Raw genomic sequence first — 23,375 nt, forward strand, 5'->3', positions numbered from 1 at the left:
ACTGATAACTGTCACTGGAACAATAGCAGCTGTTGAGGACAGTTACAAGTATCTCAATATCCCACAAGTAAATGGCAACTTCGAAGAGGAAACAAAGAAAGGAGCTACAGGATTTTGCAGAGTAAAAATCTTTTCACATCATGTATGTTCACTGTGACATCAGTGGAAAAGTGTGTGTCTTATGGTTTTTAAGGTTGTAATGCAAGATTTGTATTACTGTGTTTACACCCATGCTGCCCAACACACACACACACACACACACACACACACACGCACGCACACACACACACACACACACACAACACACACACAAACACATGCGTACACTCACACACACACATACAAACACACACACACATGCACACACACACACACACACACACACACACACACACACACACACACACACATACAAACACACACACACATGCACACACACACACACACACACACATACAAACGCACACACACAAACACACACACAAAACACACACACACATGCACACACACACACACATACAAACACACACACACACACACACACACACACACAAACACACACACACACACACACACACACACACTGTGATCATTTTCTTTCTCACACTCACACACACAACACAACAATCGAGTTTAAGGAAACAATCATCATTTCACTTGTTTTTCTCTGATTCTGTGGTAAAAATGACCTTTGTCCAACACTTGTGAGGACATTGTGTGTGGGATTAGTGTCATATTCAGCTCTTGCAGGTTACAAAGTTTTATATGTTTCATGCTGCACATACTTTCCAAAGATCTTATAACTGTTTTCACTGTCATATACAAATCTTGTAAGATTCAGATAAAACCTGTTCAAATGGTGTATGATTTGTCTATATCTTTTCCATATGGGGTAGACAAGAGACAACACTGCAAAGACAGAATAGAGAGGTGCTTGACGTGACTTCCATTTTTCTGCATAGTCACTTTAAATAATTTTCTCAGTAATGTTTGTCTTCCTCTAAAATTCAATTCAGCTATTCACAAATATACGTTCTAGATGTATTTGTATTTGTATTTTAGTCTTTAGTGACGTGATGTTTTGAAGGTCAAATGTATGTGATCGTTTCAGGAGCAGAACTCGTTTTCACCTCTGCAGCTGTTCAGTCACCTGCCCCAGGGCGAGTGGAGCGCCTCCCTGCCTCTCAATGTCTCCTACCAACTGCTCTTAGGCTCTAAACCCACACAACAGAGTAAGACAAACCAGGACCAAACCAGGACCAAACCAGGACCAAACCAGGACCAAACCAGGATTAAACAAGGACTAAACAAGGACTAAACCAGGACTAAACCAGGACTAAACCAGGACTAAACCAGGACTAAACCAGGACCAAACCAGGACCAAACCAGGACCAAACCAGGACCAAACCAGGACTAAACCAAGGACTAAACAAGGACTAAACAAGGACTAAACAAGGACTAAACCAGGACTAAACCAGGACTAAACCAGGACTAAACCAGGACTAAAAAAGGACTAAACCAGGACTCAATAAGGACTAAACCAGGATGAAACCAAGACTACACCAGGACTCAACAAGGCCTAAACAAAGACTCAACGGGGACTAAAGCAGGATTAAACCAGGACTGAACCAGGACTAAACGAAGACTCAACGGGGACTAAACCAGGACTGAACCAGGACTAAAGCAGGACCGAACCAGGACCAAACCAGGACTATACCAGGACCAAACAAGGACTAAACCAGGACTAAACCAGGACCAAACCAGGAATAAACCAGGACTAACCCAGGACCAAACCAGGACTAAACCAGGACCAAACAAGGACTAAACAAGGACTAAAAAAAAGGACTAAACAAGGACTGAACCAGAACTATACCAGAACTAAACCGGGACTAAACCAGGTATAAACTGGGACTAAACTAGGACTAAGCCAGGATTAAACCAGGACTGAACCAGGACTAAAGCAGAGCTAAATGAAGACTAAAGCAGGTCTAAACCAGGACTAAACCCTTGTCTTTTCAGAGTTCCTGGCTGTCGGTATTTCGTCCGTGCAGAGGAAGAAGGACCTGTACCTTGTGGCCACGCTGGAGTCGGTTTTCTCTCAGTCTTCGGAGACGGAGCGGGCGCAGATGGTGGTCGTGGTTCTGATCGCAGATTTTGACAATCGATGGAGACAATTCGTGATGGAGGAAATCCAAAAGAAATTCCCCTCGGAGCTGGAACACGGACAACTACTGCTCATCCACGTGCCCAAGGAATTCTACCCCCCACTCACAGGTACTCCTCTGAACGTGACAATGTTCCATAATGATGAGCTGTTTCACCGTTGTAGGGAGTATTATCTGTTACATGAGAGTGAGTTGTATAGTTGTAGGGAGTATTATCTATTACATAAGACTGAGTTGTTGTATACTTGTAGGGAGTATTATCTATTACATTGGGGTGAGTTGTTGTACAGTTGTAGGGAGTATTATCTGTTACATGAGAGTGAGTTATTGTACAGTTGTAGGGAGTATTATCTGTTACATAAGGGTGAGTTATTGTACAGTTGTAGGGAGTATTATCTGTTACATAAGGGTGAGTTATTGTACAGTTGTAGGGAGTATTATCTGTTATATAATTTTGAGTTTATGTAATGTATAGTTGTTGGGAGTATTATCTGTTATATAAGGGTGAGTTGCACAGTTGTAGGGATTATTATCTGTTACATAAAGTTGAATTGTTGTGCAGTTGTAGGGAGTATTATAAAAAATTTTTACCTTGGATTTCTTCTCTTCCAGGTCTGAAAAGAAACTACAACGACGCTGCCGACCGCGTGACGTTCCGATCCAAACAGAACGTGGATTACTCGTACCTGGTCCACTACAGCTCCACACTCGGACAATACTACCTCCAACTGGAAGACGACGTGTACTGCGCCAAGAATTTCCTCTCCAAAATCCAAAAGCACATCATGGACCAGAACAACAAGAAAACCACCTGGGCCACTCTGGAATTCTCCTCCCTCGGATACATCGGAAAGCTCTACAAATCCGCCGATCTGCCCGTCTTGGCGAGATTTCTGTTCCTGTTCTACCAAGAAATGCCTTGCGATTGGCTGCTGACGCGATTCCGTGACTTGCTGTCCCAAACGCAGCCGATCGTTTTACGGCCTTCGCTTTTCCAACACATGGGAACTATCTCTTCATTCCGAGGAACATACAATCACCTCAAAGATCTACATTTTGATGACGGATATTCGACTCTAGAGGCCAGTGTTTTTACCAATATGACGGTTTATCAAAAACACTTGGCACATTTTGCGTGGATACGTGGAGATGATTTCTTCTGGGCGCGATCTCCAGCTAATGGGGATTATTTAACGGTGGTGCTAAAAAATCCTGTTTTGTTGACTAAGATTTTGATAGAAACTGGGGACGGAGGTAAGGACATTCTGAAATCTGCTGTCGTGGAGATTGGGAAAGACGTTATAAGCACGAATAAAGACAAGAGGAGCTGTGAAGTGTTCGTGTTGGTTGGTAAAATGGAAAACGGGCAATTTGAGAAGCAAGATTTGGATAAAATACATAACTTCAGCGTCTCCTGTTTGCGAATCCGAGTTACTGCAGGACAATCGGACTGGATGATCGTCAAAAGGATCAGGGTCGGAACAAAACCAGACAACACCACAGCATTATAGCAAACTTGTTTACTTTAGTCTTTTGTCTTTAGAAACATTGAGTGTATAGGCGAGTTTCATTGTTGACAAAAGCGTGCGTTGCATGCTGGGAATTATTTTGGTCGGCGGCAAGAAACACTAATTCAACATGACGGACGGAGCGAGAAAACACGTAAAGGGTATTGATCCTGGTTATTTATCCACTCTAATGGCAGAGGATCCAAGACCATTTGACCAGAAATTGGTCATAAGCATCGACGGACGACAAATCACCCTTTTCAACCCGGACAAAAGGTGGACCAAACCAAATTTCTGGACAAAATCTCCAACTACCTGGACAAATATTCACTTGGGCGATATCCACAATGATTTGGTGGAAACTCCTGGGCCATTCACAGCAGAAAAGATGAAAACCTCCAAGAGTCTCGATGTGTTGTTGAACTTGTTGGAGTCCACGGTTTGTTAGGATCTTCTACGTTTGCTCTGTGAATGTTTGAAAGTCGTTTAATTCACCGTTAGTGGTTCTTTTCACTCAGAATACGAAAAAGACATTTTCCTTCTTCCGTGCTTTGTGCTTTTTGTGCATCCGATAATGCAGCAGGAATTTACCATTATCGGGGATAAATACGTGAGGTTACGCACTGTGTTTGACCGCTACAGTGTTTCTTGCCTCCGACCAAAATATTTCCCAGCATGCAATGCGGGCTTTTAATAACATTGACATCAGCTGAAACTCGCCTATAGGGTGCTCTGGATTATAAGGTCATTAAATGGTCTATTTTCAATCTTTTTTCACAAATAAACCACGTGGGACTTTAAAGGAAACCCAACAGTGTGATGGGTGAGTGGTTTTGTTTGTTTGTGGCGTTCACAGTGACTCTAGGCTTTGTTCAGTTGTGGCGTGTAGGGAGGGTGCTGTCTGGGACCACTGGATTGTCAGCGTGTTTGCAGTGACTCAGTTGTTCAGTCGTGTCTAGAAGTGGCACATTGCGCTCGCTTTTTCGGTTTGTTCCTCCGTTCCGTTCCTCGTCGGCGTGGAGTGATGAGCGTGGCTGCGGGTGTTTTTGGCTGCGCGGTCAGTGTCTGCTCCATCTGTGTTTGAGGCTTTGTACTTTACTGAAGTCGTGCTGGGACACCTGAGTGGATTGATGTATAGGGCACTTTGGATTGTGGGGCACGCAGTTGTAAGAGCGCCACCTATAGTGCAGAAAATACGGTACTTGACTCCTGTTTCCCGGTGTTATCCTGGTTATGAAAGTGTATATGATGCACTCAGAGAAACAGAATACTCATGTCCCTGTATGCATGTGCCATCAGAGTATCCTGGATGTTTAAAGTGACAACTATGGCAACTAAAAGTCCACTGAGGTTCACTTTATGTTATTAAGTTCTTTTTTCAGACCAAGACTTGATGAATGATGAATGACACACGGATTCTGTGGGACTGTTGCATTTTTCCACTGTTAATTTGGTCTCTTCCTGAAGCTGTGACAGTAGCCCTTAGTCTTTATATCTTCTTTATTTGTTGTTAGAAGTGCAAGTTGGCAAAGTTGTTAACATGTTTAGTTGTAGTTGTTGTTATTAGGTTCTTTTTTCAGACCAACAGTTTGTTTTTATCCAATCCAGTCCAATCCACTTTATTTCTGTAGCACATTTCACAAATAATAAAAATAAGAACAAAATCATAGAATGGAAATAAATCAATCAATCAATAAATAAAATTAATAAAACCAATAAAAACACATAAAAATAAATAAAATACACAGAGGATCACACAACTCACACAGTGTTAAAAGCCAGAGAATAAAAGTGTGTCTTAAGACGAGACTTAAAACTCTCCACTGTGGGGCTGTTGGGACGTGGGGGAGCAGAGTGTTCTAGAGTTTGGGGCCGACTACAGAGAAGGTCCTGTCCTCCCTGATTTTAAGTCTCGTCTTAGGCACCAAGAGCTGGAGTTGGCCCTCAGACCTCAGAGTGCGCTGGGGGGTATAAATTTGGATGAGGTCTGAGTCGTACTGTGGGGCCAGAACATTTAAAGCTTGAAAAACAAACAATAAAATCTTAAAATCAATTCTAAAAAGAACAGGAAGCCAGTGCAAAGACACAAGGACTGGGGTGATGTGCTCTCTTTTTGTTCCTGTTAAAAGTCGCGCTGCAGAGTTTTAGACAAACTGTAGTCAGTAAAGTGAGTTTTGTGAAATGCTGGAGTAAAGTGCGTTACAGTCGTCCAGGTGATTAAATAAAAGCGTGCATAACTTGTTCAAAAAGTTTAAAAGATAAAAAAGGTTTAACTTTAGATTAAAGCCGCAAATGACAAAAAAATTATTTTAAAACATTGTTGATCTGTTTGTCAAAATCATTGTCTAAGGTGATGCCGAGGTTGGTGACAGTGGGACGAACATAATTTTTCAGCTGCTGGCCCCAAACAGTATCACCTTAGTCTTATCTTCATTCAGTTTTAAAAAGTTTTGGGCCAACCAAGCCTTGACGTCAGATAGACAGTCGAGCAGGGGTGTCAGGGCTTTCATATGTGACAGTTTGTTCTGCTCCCTGTATTCTTCATCAGAGTCTCGTGATGTTGTTGTGACGTGTCGCTCAGATGATTTAAACAGGTTTTAGTGCTGTCTAACTACCACTGGACAGACTAAGGGCTACTGTCACAGCTTCAGGAAAAGACTAATTAAAAGTGGAAAAATACAACAGAGTCCGTGTGTCATTCGTTTGTTTGTTTTTCAATATAAAAGCAAAAAATAAGAAAACAAAAAGACAACAGTTTTCTTCATTATTTGTCTTTTCATTATTTGGTTTTTCAGTTTTTGGTTTTGTGTTTAAATGAATAATGGAAAAAATGGATAACGGACATTTTCTGTTTCCATGACTTAAACTACGATGCCGGAATAAACCGGGACTAAAACAGGACTGAACCGGGACTAAAACAGGACTAAACCAGGACTAAACCAGGACTAAACCAGGACTGAACCAGGACTGAATCAGGACTGAATCAGGACTGAATCAGGACTGAACCAGGACTGAACCAGGACTGAACCAGGACTGAATCAGGACTGAACCAGGACTGAACCAGGACTGAATCAGGACTGAACCAGGACTTAACCAGGACTGAATCAGGAGTGTCAGGACGGGCCCAGAGGTGCTCCCGCATAGACTGTCTGTTAATCAGGACTGAGACTGGGACAAGGACTGAGACTGGTTTAGTCCTGGTTTAGTCCTGCTTTAGTCCTGCTTTAGTCCTGTTTCAATCCATATGTGGCGCAAAAGTCCGGCATCACAGTTTAAGTCACGAAAACGGGGAAACGGCCGTTATGTTTTCTCCATTCTTCATTTAAACTCAAAATTGAAAAATGAAAAAATGAATGTTTTTTCATTTTGGTTTTGGAGACAAATAATGAAGAAAACACTTGTTTTTTTCATTTTCTTATTTTTGGTTTTATATTTAAAAATGAAAGAACGAAAGACACACAGATTTCACACTTTCAGTTTAGTTGAAGAGCAGCAGACAGACAGTTGGTCTGGAGGTAAAAGGAGCTTGTATTAGACAGTGAACTGCTTTATTTTGTTTTATTAATGTTCTGGTGTGAGGAAAGATGCCAAAGTTCTCTCTGGTTTTTTTGTTTTGTTTTGTTTTGTTTGGGCTACTGTGAGCCATAACCCGCGCCAAAAAGCAACACAAAACCAGCACAAAACCATCAGCGGCCTCATTTCAACCAAACAAAACCAGGACACTGCGATCGAGAAATCAGGATCATGTGTTTACATGGGCACATATAAAACCAAGAGAGTGAAAACCACGCTCAGGATCAGGATACGGGCTCATGTGAACACACTCTGGGCCTGGAGTGGAGCTGGGATCACATGGAGGGAGGAGCTTTGTTAACTCTTTGTTAGAGATTCACAATGAATGTTTTGGTGGATGGTTTGTCTTCTGCTTGTCTCCATGGAGATGCCGTCGCTTTGCTTAGATTGTTCCACAGTATGACATTAAACTGTGGGCACTTTAATCTGAGCTTTGTTTTAACACAATCTGCAGAACATTATGCCATAGAAATATAGACAGAGCATCCCCAACCTTGTGTTTTTATTGTTAATAAAAAATACCCTGAAAATATTGTCTCAGGATGAATATGTTTAAAGGGACAGTTCAGAATTTTGGACATAGGGCCTCATTTCCTCATGAGCCAGAGTACTGTAGATATGTGGAGACACTTGCAGAGGTCACTGGTGTTAGACTAGTGCATGTCAATGGTCATAGTTCTCCTGACACTAAAAACAGTCTTACCCACTCCACAAAACACCCCAAACAAATCTATTATTACACCAGACTGTCCATGTCAATGTGTGTGCTGAAGTAATACTAACCTTGCATCACATGAATCGTCGCATGTTGAGGGACTATTTTCTCAGCAGCAGTGGAGTCTTCCTCTGCTCTAGTTCGTTGTGGTGATGTGAACCTGGCCATGACTGGAACATTCTTCTTCCTGTGTGGCCATACCGTCCTGTCAAAGCCTGATCCTGTCAGATCTCAGAAGCTCAGCAGGGCAGGGCCTGGTTTGTACTTGGATGGAGACACTGGGAAAATCAGGAGCCACAGGGGGCACCAGTCAAAAAAACTGTTGTTGTGTCCTTAGGCAAGACACTTCACCCACATTGTCTAGTATGAAAGTGGTGTGTGTGTGTGTGTGTGAGAGTGATGGTGGTGGTCGGAGGGACCGATAGCACCGATTGGCATAGCTGCTGGGCTTCTGTCAGTCTGCCCCAGGGCAGCTGTGGCTACAATAGTAGCTTACCATCACCGGGTGTGGAGAAAAGGAATAATGAATCTATAAAAAAAAGCTTTGTAAAGCGTCTTTGTGACATATGTCTGTGAAAAGTGCTATATAAATAAAGACTTTCTTATTTACTTACTTACTCTATGTGTCGCCACGGCAACTGCAAGTAAACAAACTATTACAGAGCCAGTTGGTGCAGGTGATATCAGTCCACCTCTGCCGAGCTTTCACTGCTGCTCACACAGAAATCCTTCAAATGCAAAGTTAGTTTTATTTCTAAAATGATTCTATGGACACAGACATTGACATGGACAGTCTGGTGTAATAATAAATTTGTTTGGGGTGTTTTGTGGAGTGGGTAAGACTGTTTTTAGTGACTGGAGAACTATGACCATTGACATGCACTAGTCTAACACCAGCGACCTCTGCAAATACAACGACTGGATGGAAGATTTTAAAAAATGTCTCCATACGTCTCCAACACTCTGGATCACGAGGACATGAGGCCCTATGTCCAAAATTACAAAATGTCCCTTTAATGCCAGTCTGTGGATTATAATATGAGGCAGTAACATCTCCATGGAGACAAGGTCCAGTAATGACAGAAATATTCAACACTTCAGAAAATTGTTAGAAAACTGCATGACAGCATGACACTGCCCAATCCTACGAGTATGACAGACTCAGAAACTCAAACTGGAGAAGGAAGTGTGTACGTCACAGTGGGAGGTGAAAACAGGAATTACTCCAAATGCAACTTCAGAAGGTCAACAAGAAGAAACGACTATAAGATGGAAAGAAATCCATGTATCATTTGTTCATTTGCTTTTCAATATAAAACCAAAAGTTAGAAAAAAAACAAAAAAAAAAAACAATGATTTGTCTTCATTATTTGTCTCCAAAAACCATGCTTGGTGTGGTCCCGGTCCTGGTTCAGTCCTGGTTTAGTTCTGGTTCAGTCCTGGTTTAGTTCTGGTTCAGTCCTGGTTTAGTCCTGGTTTAGTCCTGGTTCAGTCCTGGTTTAGTCCTGGTTCAGTCCTGGTTTAGTCCTGGTTTAGTCCTGGTTCAGTCCTGGTTTAGTCCTGGTTTAGTCCTGGTTCAGTCCTGGTTCAGTCCTGGTTCAGTCCTGGTTTAGTCCTGGTTCAGTCCTGGTTTAGTCCTGGTTTAGTCCTGGTTTAGTCCTGGTTTAGTCCTGGTTTAGTCCTGGTTCAGTCCTGGTTTAGTCCTGGTTTAGTCCTGGTTTTAGTCCTGGTTTAGTCCTGGTTCAGTCCTGGTTTAGTCCTGGTTTAGTCCTGGTTCAGTCCTGGTTCAGTCCTGGTTTCGTCCGGCATCTCAGTCACTGCAGTCATGTAAATAGGAAACGGTCATTAGCCGTTTTTTCCATTCTTCATTTAAATACAAAATTGAAAAACAAATCTATATCTGTTTTTACATTTTGGTTTTAAAGACAAACAATGAAGAAAATAGTTGTATTCTTATTTTTGGTTTTATTTTGAAAAACGCATGAACGAATGACACACAGATTGAAACATCCTGTACAAGACACGATGAAAATGTGAAGAAAATGTCCTATTAGTATTGAAGTATATTTTTATATTGTTCTAAAGTTGTACATTTATTATACGTTTATTTTATGTGTTTGTTATAATAAAACTGCTCTTTTCACATTGGTCTGAAAATGCTGCTTTGTCTATTTCCACATTTGCCCCGTCTTTCAGGTTCTGTGATTAATGTGATAAACTTGAGGAGATTCAGACACAAAGATTCCACAGTGATCGGATCTAAACCAGGACTAAAACAGGTTTAAACCAGATCTAACCCAACCAGGACTGACCCAAGACTAAAACAGACCTAAACTAGATCTAAACCAGGTCTAAGCCAGGACTAAACCAGGACTAAACCAGGATTAAACCAGGGCTAAACCAGGGCTAAACCAGGACTAAACCAGGACTAAAACAGGACTAAAACAGGCCTAAACTAGATCTAAACTAGAACTAAATCAGGAATAACCACGACGAATCAAAACTAAATCTGTACTATAATGTGAGTTTAAATCAAGGTTTGAAGTAGGACTAAACCAGGTCTAAACCAGGTCTAAACCAGGACTAAACCAGGTCTAAACCAGGTCTAAACCAGGTCTAAACCAGCACTACACCAGTACTAAACCAGGTCTAAACCAGCACTACACCAGTACTAAACCAGGTCTAAACCAGGTCTAATCTAGGTCTAAACCAGCACTACACCAGAACTAAACCAGGTCTAAACCAGAACTAAACCAGGTCTAAACCAGAACTAAACCAGGGCTAAACCAGGTCTAAATCAGGTCTAAACCAGGTCTAAACCAGGTCTAAACCGGGACTAAAACAGGACTAAACCAGGGCTAAACCAGGTCTAAATCAGGTCTAAACCAGGTCTAAACCAGGTCTAAACCGGGACTAAAACAGGACTAAACCAGGACTAAACCAGGTCTATAGCAGGCCTATATCAGGTATTATTGTTGAATGTGTCTAAAGCAAACACCAGGCCTCAGTTCTATTCAAAGTGGATTTGTTTATTCGCACATGTTCACGTGGTGTGCAGGTTGAGCGTGCGGCGTGTTGACGGCAGAGCGTGGCCCTGTAGCGAGGAGCTTTTGGGTTGGAGTCCCCTCTCTCTCTGCTGCACTGGAGGGTCTTGGGTCTGGGTCTGTTGTCTTGGTTTGTTTAGTGTTCTCCAACTGCACAGCCTCTACTTTCTGAAAAAAACAAAACACGAGAGACAAATGAACGACGTGTTTGAAACATTCTTGTCTCCAAGGAAACTCAAATATCTCCAGGAAACAAATAGTAAATAGTGTCTTGCCCAAGAACACGAGGTTAAACTCCCTGTACCCATTTTTTCTCTTGACTTTGAACAAAATGTGCGTTACCCCAGTGCAGAGAGATCGTACAAACAGCTCAAGACGCCAAAGTAAGTCCTGACTGTCTTGTTACTGACATGGAGCAGATTTATGGAGTAGTTTAGACGACCATAACAAAGCTTCAATGAATTTAGTGCACTTCAAAAAAAAAAAAAAAAAACCAATATAAAAATCTAATCTTACAGAAATATCCAGAAGACCTGATCCATCGTGTTAACAAGTAAAACACGACTATGAACCAAACACATGCTTTTCCGTCACATTTTCTTTAACATTATCATTTATTTTGATACAACCATACATGATAAATTTTGTGTCTTCTTTGTCATTATTATTAGTTACTAATTTGTCATATTATTAGTTTGTATGACCATAAACGAAAACAAAAAAAACAAAAAAGTCCTTAGGACTAAAGCAGGACTAAAGCAGGTCTAATGCAGTCCTGCCTTAAAAGTGAATGAATGTTTAAAACGGTAAAAATATGGCGAGTTTAATCTGCACTCATGTTACTGCTGGAGTCAAACCATCAACCGTGGGAGTGTCCTGCTTTGTGTGCTGTGCACTGATAACACCACGTCCAGTGACGTTCACTAGATGTCCACAGATAAAGACTCTGTGTACATACTGTCTGTCACCATCCATGGACATGTTATTCTTTCACACCACATTATTACCTATGACACTTCTTTAGAATCCTTTATTTTACCTCATTTGGTGGGATTATACAGTTGTAAATATAAATAATAGTTTTACAATCAAGAAGCAATTTGTGAAGAAAAGTTGAAAACATGTTGAAAATTACAGAAGTAGAGTTTAACCAAAACTAAACTAGGACTAAACTAGGACTAGAACTAAACCAGGACTAAACTAGAAAAGCACTCAGAGAGCGCAGACCTCCACCAAGGACTACCCCCATTTTTAATATAAATTGCGATAAAATCAGTCTTCTGGATCAGATCCGGATCAGCCTTTGGAATATGAAAGAGGATCCCATTGTCCATCCCTGAGTCAGATTTCATGGGGTTTGGTCAATAATTAACTGAGATATTGAGAAACAAAATTTTTGGCCCCATTTACCACAATGATAACAAAAAATTCAAAGTGATCCAGAATCCAGGATTTCTTCTGGATCAACCCCAAAATGAAAACAGTTCTTCCTTTTCACATTTCCAACAAATCCTGAAAATTTCATCAAAATCGGTCCATAACTTTTTGAGTTATGTTGCTAACAGACAAATAAACAAACAAACAAACAAACAGACAAACAGACAAACGCGGGCAAAAACATAACCTCCTTGGCGGAGGTAACCAGGACTAAACCAGGACTAAACCAGGACTAAACCAGGACTAAACCAGGACTAAACCAGGACTAAACTAGGACTAAACCAGGACTAAACCAGGACTAAACCAGGTCTAAACCAGGACTACTGGAACTATAAGAACATTGTACCAAAAAAAGTAAAGGTCTTTTCTTAGAGTTTTATTTGTCATATCATTTGTGTGTACATTAGAGGAGTTTTGGCCAAGTGCACTGTATGGTTGCTAGGTAACACTTACGGAATTCACTTTTACAAACAGGAAGTATAATTTGAAACCTTAATAAATAGCCAAATTGGGAACTTTGATTTCTTCTCTTTTAGTTTGAATGAAATGAGTCTAATCTGCTGTAGGCACTTTAAAAGGGCACAGTGTAGATTACAAGTGGAGGGTCCCAAACCTTCTTGTTTCTATGGCGACGTTATGATTTTGCATTGGGGACAGGAAAGAGACTCCACCAAACCAAGTATTCTGAACTATGGGTTATGTTAAGAAACAATACCTGTGTCAGGCCACAGCATCCTGAAGGAACTTCACATCCCACACACTTTTCCAACTCCTCCCTCCAGAAGGAGCTTCAGAAGAATCCGGCAGGTTCAGGAACTGTTTTTTCCCCACAGCTGTTTCTTTACTGAACTCTATTCCCCACTGAACGCCCGTGTCCCCCACCATGTCCCCCACCTGTGTCCTCCACCTGTGTCCCCCACCATGTCCCCCACCTGTGTCCTCCACCTGTGTCCCCCCCACCTGTCCCCCACCTGTGTCCCCACCTGTGTCCCCCACCATGTCCCCCACCATGTCCCCCACCTGTGTCCTCCACCTGTGTCCCCACCATGTCCCCCACCTGTGTCCCCCACCTGTGTCCCCCACCATGTCCCCCACCTGTGTCCCCCACCATGTCCCCCACCTGTGTCCTCCACCTGTGTCCCCCACCATGTCCCCCACCTGTGTCCTCCACCTGTGTCCCCCACCATGTCCCCCACCTGTGTCCCCCACCTGTGTCCTCCACCTGTGTCCCCCACCATGTCCCCCACCATGTCCCCCACCACCATGTCCCCCACCTGTGTCCCCCACCTGTGTCCTCCACCTGTGTCCCCCACCATGTCCCCACCTGTGTCCCCCACCTGTGTCCCCCACCTGTGTCCTCCACCTGTGTCCCCCACCATGTCCCCCACCTGTGTCCTCCACCTGTGTCCCCCACCATGTCCCCCACCATGTCCCCCACCATGTCCCCCACCTGTGTCCCCCACCATGTCCCCACACCTGTGTCCCCCACCATGTCCCCCACCTGTGTCCCCACCGTGTGTCCCCCACCATGTCCCCCACCTGTGTCCCCCACCGTGTCCCCCACCATGTCCCCACCGTGTCCCCCCACCATGTCCCCCACCTGTGTCCTCCACCTGTGTCCCCCACCATGTCCCCCACCATGTGTCCCCCACCTGTGTCCCCCACCGTGTCCCCCCCACCATGTCCCCCACCTGTGTCCCCCACCGTGTCCCCCACCATGTCCCCACCTGTGTCCCCCACCGTGTCCCCCACCATGTGTCCCCCACCGTGTCCCCCACCATGTCCCCCACCTGTGTCCTCCACCTGTGTCCCCACCATGTCCCCCACCATGTCCCCCACCTGTGTCCCCCACCATGTCCCCCACCGTGTCCCCCACCATGTCCCCCACCTGTGTCCCCCACCGTGTCCCCCACCATGTCCCCCACCGTGTCCCCCACCACCTGTCCCCCACCGTGTCCCCACCGTGTCCCCCACCGTGTCCCCCACCACCCCCTCCCTCTTCATCTCCCCCATGGACACTGAATGTCCTCTGTCCAATCCCTCCATCCAAACACATGTATATATCACCAGTGCTGTTTATCTCTGTGTCTCATGTTGTTCATATCACACTTTACATTTATTTATTTACAGTGCACATGTTCATATATATGTCGTATATATTTATATTTTCTATAACAAACCCTGTGTATTTGTTTATAGTATGTTCTAGTTTTTCATGTAAACTGCATGATTGTTTACATCTGTTTATATCTGCCTCGTGTAGATTACATATAATCCGCTCTTGTTCATGCTGCTGTATTTATTTGTCTTTATACACTACAGTCTACGCTGTAACACACTGTATATTGTTTACACTGTACATATATACACACTGCACATTCTGTATTTATCACACTTGCTGCTCCTTGCACTTCTGATTAGATGCTATGCTACGTTTCGTTCAGTTTTTTTTTTTTTTTTTTTTTAATATATACATGTATAATGACAATAAAGCTGAATCTAATCTAATCTACATTCCCTGGGAGTGTGTTGCAAACTGTAGGCACCGCTCTGTCTCACGACTCTGAGATTTATTTGAATATAACCTGATAAGAAGGAGGTGATTTAGGTGGCTCAACATGTGATTTGTGGCTCAAACAAGTTTCTCTCACGGACATTTACAGCCCAAACAGGAGCACGAACGCTCAGACCGATCACAGGCTCCTAAAAACGTCCTCTTTAAATCACTTTTGTACTTTTCTTGAATTTTTAGATAATTTTAAAACTTATTTGACGGTGTTTGCAAATCTGTGCATTGTTTCTCCATGGTAACTGCTGAACATTGCACATAGACATACACATACAACATCCCCAGCGTGATGTCACTGCAAAGTATCAATAGGTGACAAAGTGAAACCTAAAAAGAGATGTTATTGCTTTGCCTACAATGTTCCACAGTATGGCTTTAAAGTATAATCTATCCCCATGCAAAACGAGACAGTTTCCAGGTCAGATCTGTGGAAATGTGAACTTTCTCACAGCAAGATTCTCAAGGTATTAACACCTGTGATTGTGCAGCTTTAAATCATGTACATCCATTTGAGTGAACAGTCTGGTTAAGTGATTTGTGAGGAGTTTTAGTTCCTCACACACATGTTTTCTGATTCGTCCTCACCTCCTGCTGCGGCTGCTCTCTGCTCCTCCTGCCCTCCTCCTCCTCCTCCTCTGTGCGGCCCTCTGTGCGTCTGGTGCCCCCTGGTGTCTGTGCGGTGTCAGTGATGAAGCCCCATGCTGTGAGGCGCTCCAGGCCCTGCTGGGAGCGCGCTGTGGGGCAGAAGCCGGGGGCAGGGATCCGAGACGGAAGGTCCCACGTGCCCTTAAAGTCCGGCCAAGAACTGTCCCTCTGCTGCAGACAGCAGTTTAACAACATGTGTCAAAGTCCTGGATTACATATCTTATCATTTTATTGCCTCTTTAAAAACAAACCTGGAGCTGTGTTGTTTCATTCACACATGTTTGAGTAACCCTGATTTATTAGGCTGCCCATGTCCATAACTGTGTGTAAATAAAGGCGGAGTTGAGATAAGCTGTTGTCTGGAGAGGAGGAGGCTGAGACGTGCTCCTGCTCCTGAATCTCACTCGGTCATATTAACTCCACATCCTGAAGCAGTAGTTTTCCCGTTAACAGTTCCCTTTCACCTTTTGTTTAGTAGAGATGGGAATTTCCTTGCCTGACAATCCTAATCACAAACCTAATGACATTTCCTGTGTGTGTTTGTGGGGAAGCTGGTCTGATGTGGTCAAAGCAGGAGGCAGAATAAAAACCAAAAGTGTCTTTGACCAGACAGTTTATTAAAACAGACTTCTGGTGTAACGTAAAGTCAATTCATTACAAATAACCTGTTCAAACAAACAGAAATTAAGTTTCTTAAATTAAATTAAATTAAATAAAAAGCAACAACATCATACACCATCTTCACACAAGTCTCTCCTTGACTGTCAACACCTGCTCACTTTTATACTCCAGCAGGAAGTACCTCCCCCAAGTGTCAGTTTGTTTACAGGTAACTTTCCAAAGTCTACAGCTAAAGCTCTTCTGTCCCCTTTTAAAATCAAAGTGTTTAACAAACTAAACAGTGTGTTGAAAATCAATTAAAAATCTAAAAAGGCTTTAAAAGTGTTCGACATGGGCACAGTGCCTCTTCTGTCTGGACCGTGTGGAGCTGCAGGTGAGTGATGTACAGTAGGGAGCATCATTTGCCCAACTTTTTGGAAAATTTTTGAAAATCAATCTGTACCTAGTATACATTTTTTACACTTGCCAAAGTAAACTTCTGTGAGAAATTTCATGAAATTCTCTTGATGTTTACTGGATCCACCAAGCCTCTGAAGTTTAGAACCTGTGGCCTTAAATCTGAGCTGAAACATCAGGTTTTAATAACATCCTTATTCTCTCAGGAAACTTGAGTTTCCAAACACTGAGCCGTACCTGTCACTGAGCCGTACCTGTCACTGGGACGCACCTGTCACTGGGACGCACCTGTCACTGAGCCGTACCTGTCACTGAGCCGTACCTGTCACTGGGACGCACCTGTCACTGAGCCGTACCTGTCACTGAGCCGTACCTGTCACTGGGACGCACCTGTCACTGAGCCGTACCTGTCACTGGGACGCACCTGTCACTGAGCTGTACCTGTCACTGAGCCGTACCTGTCACTGAGCCGTACCTGTCACTGAGCCGTACCTGTCACTGAGTTGTACCTGTCACTGGGACGCACCTGTCACTGAGCCGTACCTGTCACTGAGCCGTACCTGTCACTGGGACGCACCTGTCACTGAGCCGTACCTGTCACTGAGCCGTACCTGTCACTGAGCCGTACCTGTCACTGAGTTGTACCTGTCACTGGGACGCACCTGTCACTGAGCCGTACCTGTCACTGAGCCGTACCTGTCACTGGGACGCACCTGTCACTGAGCCGTACCTGTCACTGAGCCGTACCTGTCACTGAGTTGTACCTGTCACTGGGACGCACCTGTCACTGAGCCGTACCTGTCACTGAGCCGTACCTGTCACTGGGACGCACCTGTCACTGAGTTGTACCTGTCACTGAGTTGTACCTGTCACTGAGTTGTACCTGTCACTGGGACGCACCTGTCACTGAGCCGTACCTGTCACTGGGACGCACCTGTCACTGAGTCATACCTGTCACTGAGATGCACCTGTCACTGAGTCATACCTGTCATTGGGACGCACCTGTCACTGAGTTGTACCTGTCATTGAGATGCACCTGTCACTGAGATGCACCTGTCACTGAGTCATACCTGTCATTGAGACTCTCTGGTGATGTCACACTCACTTCCTCCACTTTTTTATACAGTCACTACAAAAAGAACAAACTTTATGTCTCTCATTTCATCTTTGGACTTTGTGGATTTTGGATAATTATTAAAAACACTCAAAATCTTGACAAAATGATCTTAGAAAGTTATGAAGATAGAGATATAAAATTGGTACCAAAAGATGTACAATAACAACATTTATGTTCCACTTTCATTGCCCAGATGGATTATTTTTCAAGTTATTTGAGTCGTTAGGATGGAACTTAAGAGACTTGGTGGACCCAGTAGATTTTATTCAATTGAGATAATATTCCACAGCTATTCTTTTGATTGGTATTGTCACATTTTAAAATTGGGTACGTTGAATTTCTGACATTGGGGCAAATGATGCAGCCTAATGTGCTGTAACTGAAATGAATTAACAAATAAAGTATATTTAAAACAAACAATGTGTTCTGTGATCATTAAACAAAACTCAGAACCATTCTAACTGTATTGGTAGGATATTGAGAAATTAACAAAATGTGTGAAATGAGACAAATTAGTATGAGTTTAAAATGGGACAAAGGCTCATTTTGTCACAGGAAACTGGAGGGACGCCACTGCCAGACAAGAACATTCCAGAGCATTATCCAGATGATTCTAGTGAAGAGGTAGGGAGTTAAAAATACAATAGAGCACTTCCTGGATTGCCACATCACAGATTGTTTTCATTTTGAGACAAGAACTCGGCCTGAACGTGCAGGGTTTGTGAGTTAAACATGTGTGAATGAAACAAAACACAACTCCAGGTCTGCTTGTGATGAGGAAACTTTACAACATAAACCATAAAATAGTGTAATATGTCTGAAGTCTGTTTACATTCACACCAGAAATCAGATCATGAGCTGACGTCTGGAGTTATCACATTACATCTGATGTGAGTACCATATTTTCCGCACTATTAGTCGCTCTGGATTATAAGACGCACTGTCATTGTCATGTTTGTTTGTGGCGTTCACGGTGACTCTGGGCTTTGTTCAGTTGTGGCGTGTAGGAAGGGTGCTGTCTGGGACCAACGGATTGTCGGCGTGTTCACAGTGACTCAGTTGTTCAGTTGTGTCTTTGTTCCTCTGTTCCGTTCCTTGTTGGCGTGGAGTGATGAGTGTGCCTGTGGGTGTTTTTGGCTGTGCAGTCACTGTCTGCTCCGTGTGTGTTGTGTGTTCTGCGGGTGGTGTGGCTTTGTAGTTTACTGAAGTCGTGCTGGGACACCCGAGTGGATTTGTGTATAGGGCGCTCTGGATTGTATGGCGCACAGTCATTTTTTGATGGGGTAGGAGGCTTAAGAGCGCGTCTAATAGCCCAGAAAATACGATAATAAGATTGATTCACTAGCAAGGACCACGGCAATAACGACAGAGAGCGAAGAAGAAGTTTACTGATAATGTACGAGGGGCGGAGATGGCGGGTTGAGACTCTGGGTGGGGGCTCCGGCTCAATGTCTTATGGCTGAAAGATGGACAAGATAGGGGGTGGGAGAGACCTTGGATGATGGGAAAGGCTTCTGTGAAATTCTAGGTGTGGTCGAAGTGAGTTGTGGTCAGCTGGTGAAGAGGAGAGGGAGGTTGGGGTGTGGTCCTGCTCCTGAATCTCAGTTAATCATATTAATAACAACACTTATTATGTGATTGATTATGCAAAAAAAAAGACAAATTATTAACTAAAGTGGCTCTTAAAGTTTTGCAGTATTCCAATTCTAACTGAACTGGTGCTTTTAGAGCTTTAACCTGCAGACACTGACTTACATTTTCAACATTTCAAGTGATGGTTTTGTTGTTTCTAATTCAGACCTGCTTTAGTCCCATAGTCTGTTAGTCCTTTTGGATGTATATGGTCTAGTGATTTTCATTTAGCTATGTTCAGACTGCAGGGCTTAATGCTCAGTTCAGATTTTTTGTGTGAAATCCTATGTTTTTGCGAGGTCATTCACATTTCCAGTTAAATGTGACTTGTATGTGATCTCCTGTGTGAACACTAAATGGCCCAAAAGTGTCCCGCATGTGCAATGAAGGACACGACGACGTCAACCGCAGCGAACGTGTTAAAGTTCCTCTCGGACTGGAGCCAGAACATGAACAACTTCCTTGTTTTAAGGAGGGGATTGAGAAGGAGAAGGACGAGGTTTTTGCTCGTGGTGTTTTGTGGGGCAGTGTCCGATGAAAGGAATGTGTGGATGTGGAGACGGAGCCAAGAGTGGTGGGACAGTGGGGCAAATACAGGTTTAACCCAGAGAACCTGATGGATGATGTGCTTCTCTTCTTGTGACACGGAGTTCATTAACAATTTTCATATGACGAGAAGAACATTTGTGTACATTTGTGTCTTGTTGATAACATGTAGGTGGATGAATGTGCTTTGGCCGTTCACACTGAAGTCACATGTCAAAAGATCAGATATGTATCGGTTTCAGGAGCACATATCCAAGTGTCCTGGGTCACATTCAGTGTTGGAGAGTAACAGATTACATGTACCGGAGTTACATAATCAGAGTACAAATTATGAGTAACTGTATTCAGTTACAGTTACTGTTTGAGTGAGTGGTAATTGGATTACAGTTACTTTGTTGAAATAACTGGATTACACAGCGATATTTTCCTGTTTTCACATTTTGGGCTAAACCAGGACTAAAACTAGGACTAAAACCAGGTCTAAACCAGGTTTAAACCAGGACTAAAACCAGGACTAAACCAGGACTAAACCAGGACTAAACCAGGACTAAAACCAGGACTAAAACCAAGACTAAACCAGGACTAAAACCAGGACTAAAACCAGGACTAAACCAGGACTAAAACCAGGACTAAAACCAGGACTAAACCAGGTCTAAACCAGAACTAAACCAGGGCCAATTTGAAGAGAACAAACAAGAATTTTCAGGATGTGGTTGTTACATTCATGTAGTTTTAAAAAACATGACAATATCAAGTAATCCAAAGTATTCAGATTACATTACTCACTTTAAGTAATTTAATGGATTATGTTACAAACTACATTTTGGGATATGTAATCTGTAATCTGTAGGGGAATATCTTTTAAAAGTAACCTTCCCAACACTGGTCGGATTTGAAAAAATTCTGATCTGTGTGGTTCATTAAAAGATCAGATACAGGTCACATAGGGGCCAAAAAAATCAGATTGGGGTCACTTCAGGCTGCAGTCTGATATTTAATTGCATTCCAGACCTGGTTTAGTGAGTGGATGTGCTGTTTCAGGGTGTGAAGTTTGTCTACAGTTATTTTTATAACGGATTATTGAACGACATAAAAACACAGTAGACAACATTTATCTGAGTTTTACCTTTCTCCCTGGGAGCAGATGTCCTCGGTCGTCCACTATGAAGCTCGTGTGTCCCAGTTTGGCTGAAGGTCTCTGCACACACACACACACACACACGCACACACACACATACGCACACACACACACGCACACACACACATACGCACACACACACATACGCACACACACACACACACACACACACACACACACACACACACACACACACACACACACACACACACACACACACACACACACACACACACACACACACACATCTATTGAATTCCAGGTGCTTTTATCGCTATAGTAAAACCTTGAAACACATGCATTCTTACTGCGAGCTGGGAAATTTCTCCACAGATCTGACCTGTAACTTCCCCTGATGCTGTGAACATGTACTAAGCTTCATTTCATTTCTGACGCTCTGGGTGCTCTCTGTGCTAAGTCACTTCTCCGTCAGAATGACGTTACAACACACTCAGCGCACATCCCTCTAATGAAGCTACTGCACATCACATCAGGTTTGTGAAATTGTAGTGTACTGTTTTTCATGATTGTGGTTTTATATATTTATGGAGAATTGAATCATAATAATAAGAAGGGTTTGAACAGGGCCTGGGAGAGATCGCTAAATGACTCAAACATGAATACATTACATCTGTCTAAAACTACTTAGACATGTTTCTGATGAGAAAACAACTTTATAACATGGTAGAATAAGAGTGGATTTTGTGTAATCCCCCATTTTATAATACCAGTGAAACAAAATGAATCTTATAGGCCAAACCTTACCTCTTTCCCTCTTTGCTTTGGCTGGCACCAGTTCTGAAGCCTCTGGGACTTGAAGGCATTTTCATACTATCACAGGAGACATGGAAAATACATAAATTACATTCATTAATTCACTTTATTTGATGCTCACACCTATATCTATGGTATGGACAATGTTGGGGAGTAACAGATTACATGTACCGGAGTTACGTAATCAGAGTCCATATTATGAGTAAATGTATTCAGTTACAGTTACTGTTTCCGTGAGTGGTAATTGGATTACAGTTACTTTGTTGAAATAAATGGATTACAGGGCGGTATTTTCCTGTTTTAACATTTTGGGCTAAACCAGGACTAAAACCAGGTCTAAACCAGGACTAATCGAGGACTAAATCAGGTCTAAACCAGGTCTAAATCAGGTCTAAACCAAGTCTAAACCAGGTCTAAACCAGGACACCTAACAGTAGGTGAACATAATTTCAGGCAGCAGTGATCTCATATAAAAATCATTTCTCTATCAATAATATTTTTTATATGATTAAGTAAAGACTGGGCTTTTTATCTTCTTTTATCAGATAAAACAAAACATATGTTATGTTCAGATTCTCGTCTGTGCTTCTCTACAGTAAAAAAAAGTCTGTTCATGGAGATGGGCTCAACAGACAATTTGAAGGAAACAAACAAGAATTTTCAGGATGTGGTTGCTACATTCATGTCGTTTTAAAAAGCATGACAATATCAAGTAATCCAAAGTATTCAGATTACGTTACTCACTTTAAGTAATTTAATGGATTACGTTACAAACTACATTGTGGGGGATGTAATCTGTAATCTGTAAGGGAATACATTTTAAAAGTCACCTTCCCAACACTGGGTATGGAGCACAAACTAGAGCTCTCAAAAGTATTGAAAATCAGATGAGTAGGTATCAATACTAAAAAGTTCCATTCAGAAACGAACCTTTCCTGAATGTCTTTATGATCTGGAGCTGTTTCAGAACAAGTATAAGAGACTAGTATATGCCCATGGACCACTATGGAACCTATGTTTTATTTTATATATGAATATATAAAAGAAAAAGAAAGTAAGTCAGGAGAGTGTGATTTGTTTTTTTTTTTTTTTGTTTTTTTTTATCATCGTGGTTTTGGAATCATTATTGAGTATCAAGTTGTGTTGAAATTTTAGTATTGTGACAACAGTAGCACAACTATAGGCCTTTTTACGTAACGGAACAAAGCAACACTATTTTAACAAGAAAAGAAGAACATTTTTAAAACATGTAAATATGCAATGCAAACATTATAAGGCTAAATTCATTTCTACCAATAAACGAAAGGTTCTAACTATATTTGAAGCTTTTTACCTGGTTGGCCGAGTATCTTGAAGACATGTTCACCTCCGTGCGCTGGACTCGTGTCTGTTTACTGTTGCTTAGTAACAGAGGGTCATCAAACACCGAAGCAATTTATATTTTAACATTTAAATACAATCTTATTTTGTAACTATTTTTCACCATAACTGATAA

At 42.4% G+C, this 23,375-nt stretch overlaps 2 protein-coding genes across 2 annotated transcripts in view; one reads left to right on the top strand and one right to left on the bottom strand.

The window, feature by feature from the left end:
• Window positions 1-9,644, top strand: part of LOC110162118 (alpha-1,3-mannosyl-glycoprotein 4-beta-N-acetylglucosaminyltransferase C-like) — a 48,591-nt gene extending 38,947 nt beyond the window's left edge. Inside the window, exons 8-10 of the mRNA XM_055159802.1 lie at window positions 1,112-1,232; window positions 2,020-2,274; window positions 2,778-9,644. Of these exons, the coding sequence (XP_055015777.1) occupies window positions 1,112-1,232; window positions 2,020-2,274; window positions 2,778-3,676 (1,275 nt within the window). The 3' untranslated portion in view covers window positions 3,677-9,644. The remainder of the gene's footprint in view (window positions 1-1,111; window positions 1,233-2,019; window positions 2,275-2,777) is intronic.
• A 1,346-nt stretch (window positions 9,645-10,990) lies between these two features.
• cfap126 (cilia and flagella associated protein 126) lies at window positions 10,991-23,264 on the bottom strand. Its single transcript, XM_055159803.1, has 5 exons — window positions 23,214-23,264; window positions 21,872-21,937; window positions 21,095-21,166; window positions 15,597-15,827; window positions 10,991-11,173 (listed from the first exon to the last, which is right to left on the bottom strand). Exons 1-5 carry the CDS (start codon window positions 23,238-23,240, stop codon window positions 10,991-10,993), a joined length of 579 nt encoding a protein of 192 aa, XP_055015778.1. The 5' UTR covers window positions 23,241-23,264.
• Between the last annotated feature and the right edge of the window lie 111 nt (window positions 23,265-23,375).

Source organism: Boleophthalmus pectinirostris, unplaced genomic scaffold (assembly GCF_026225935.1).
Source record: "Boleophthalmus pectinirostris isolate CB_2022bp ecotype Guang Dong unplaced genomic scaffold, ASM2622593v1 HiC_scaffold_2823, whole genome shotgun sequence".
Lineage (NCBI taxonomy): Eukaryota > Metazoa > Chordata > Actinopteri > Gobiiformes > Gobiidae > Boleophthalmus > Boleophthalmus pectinirostris.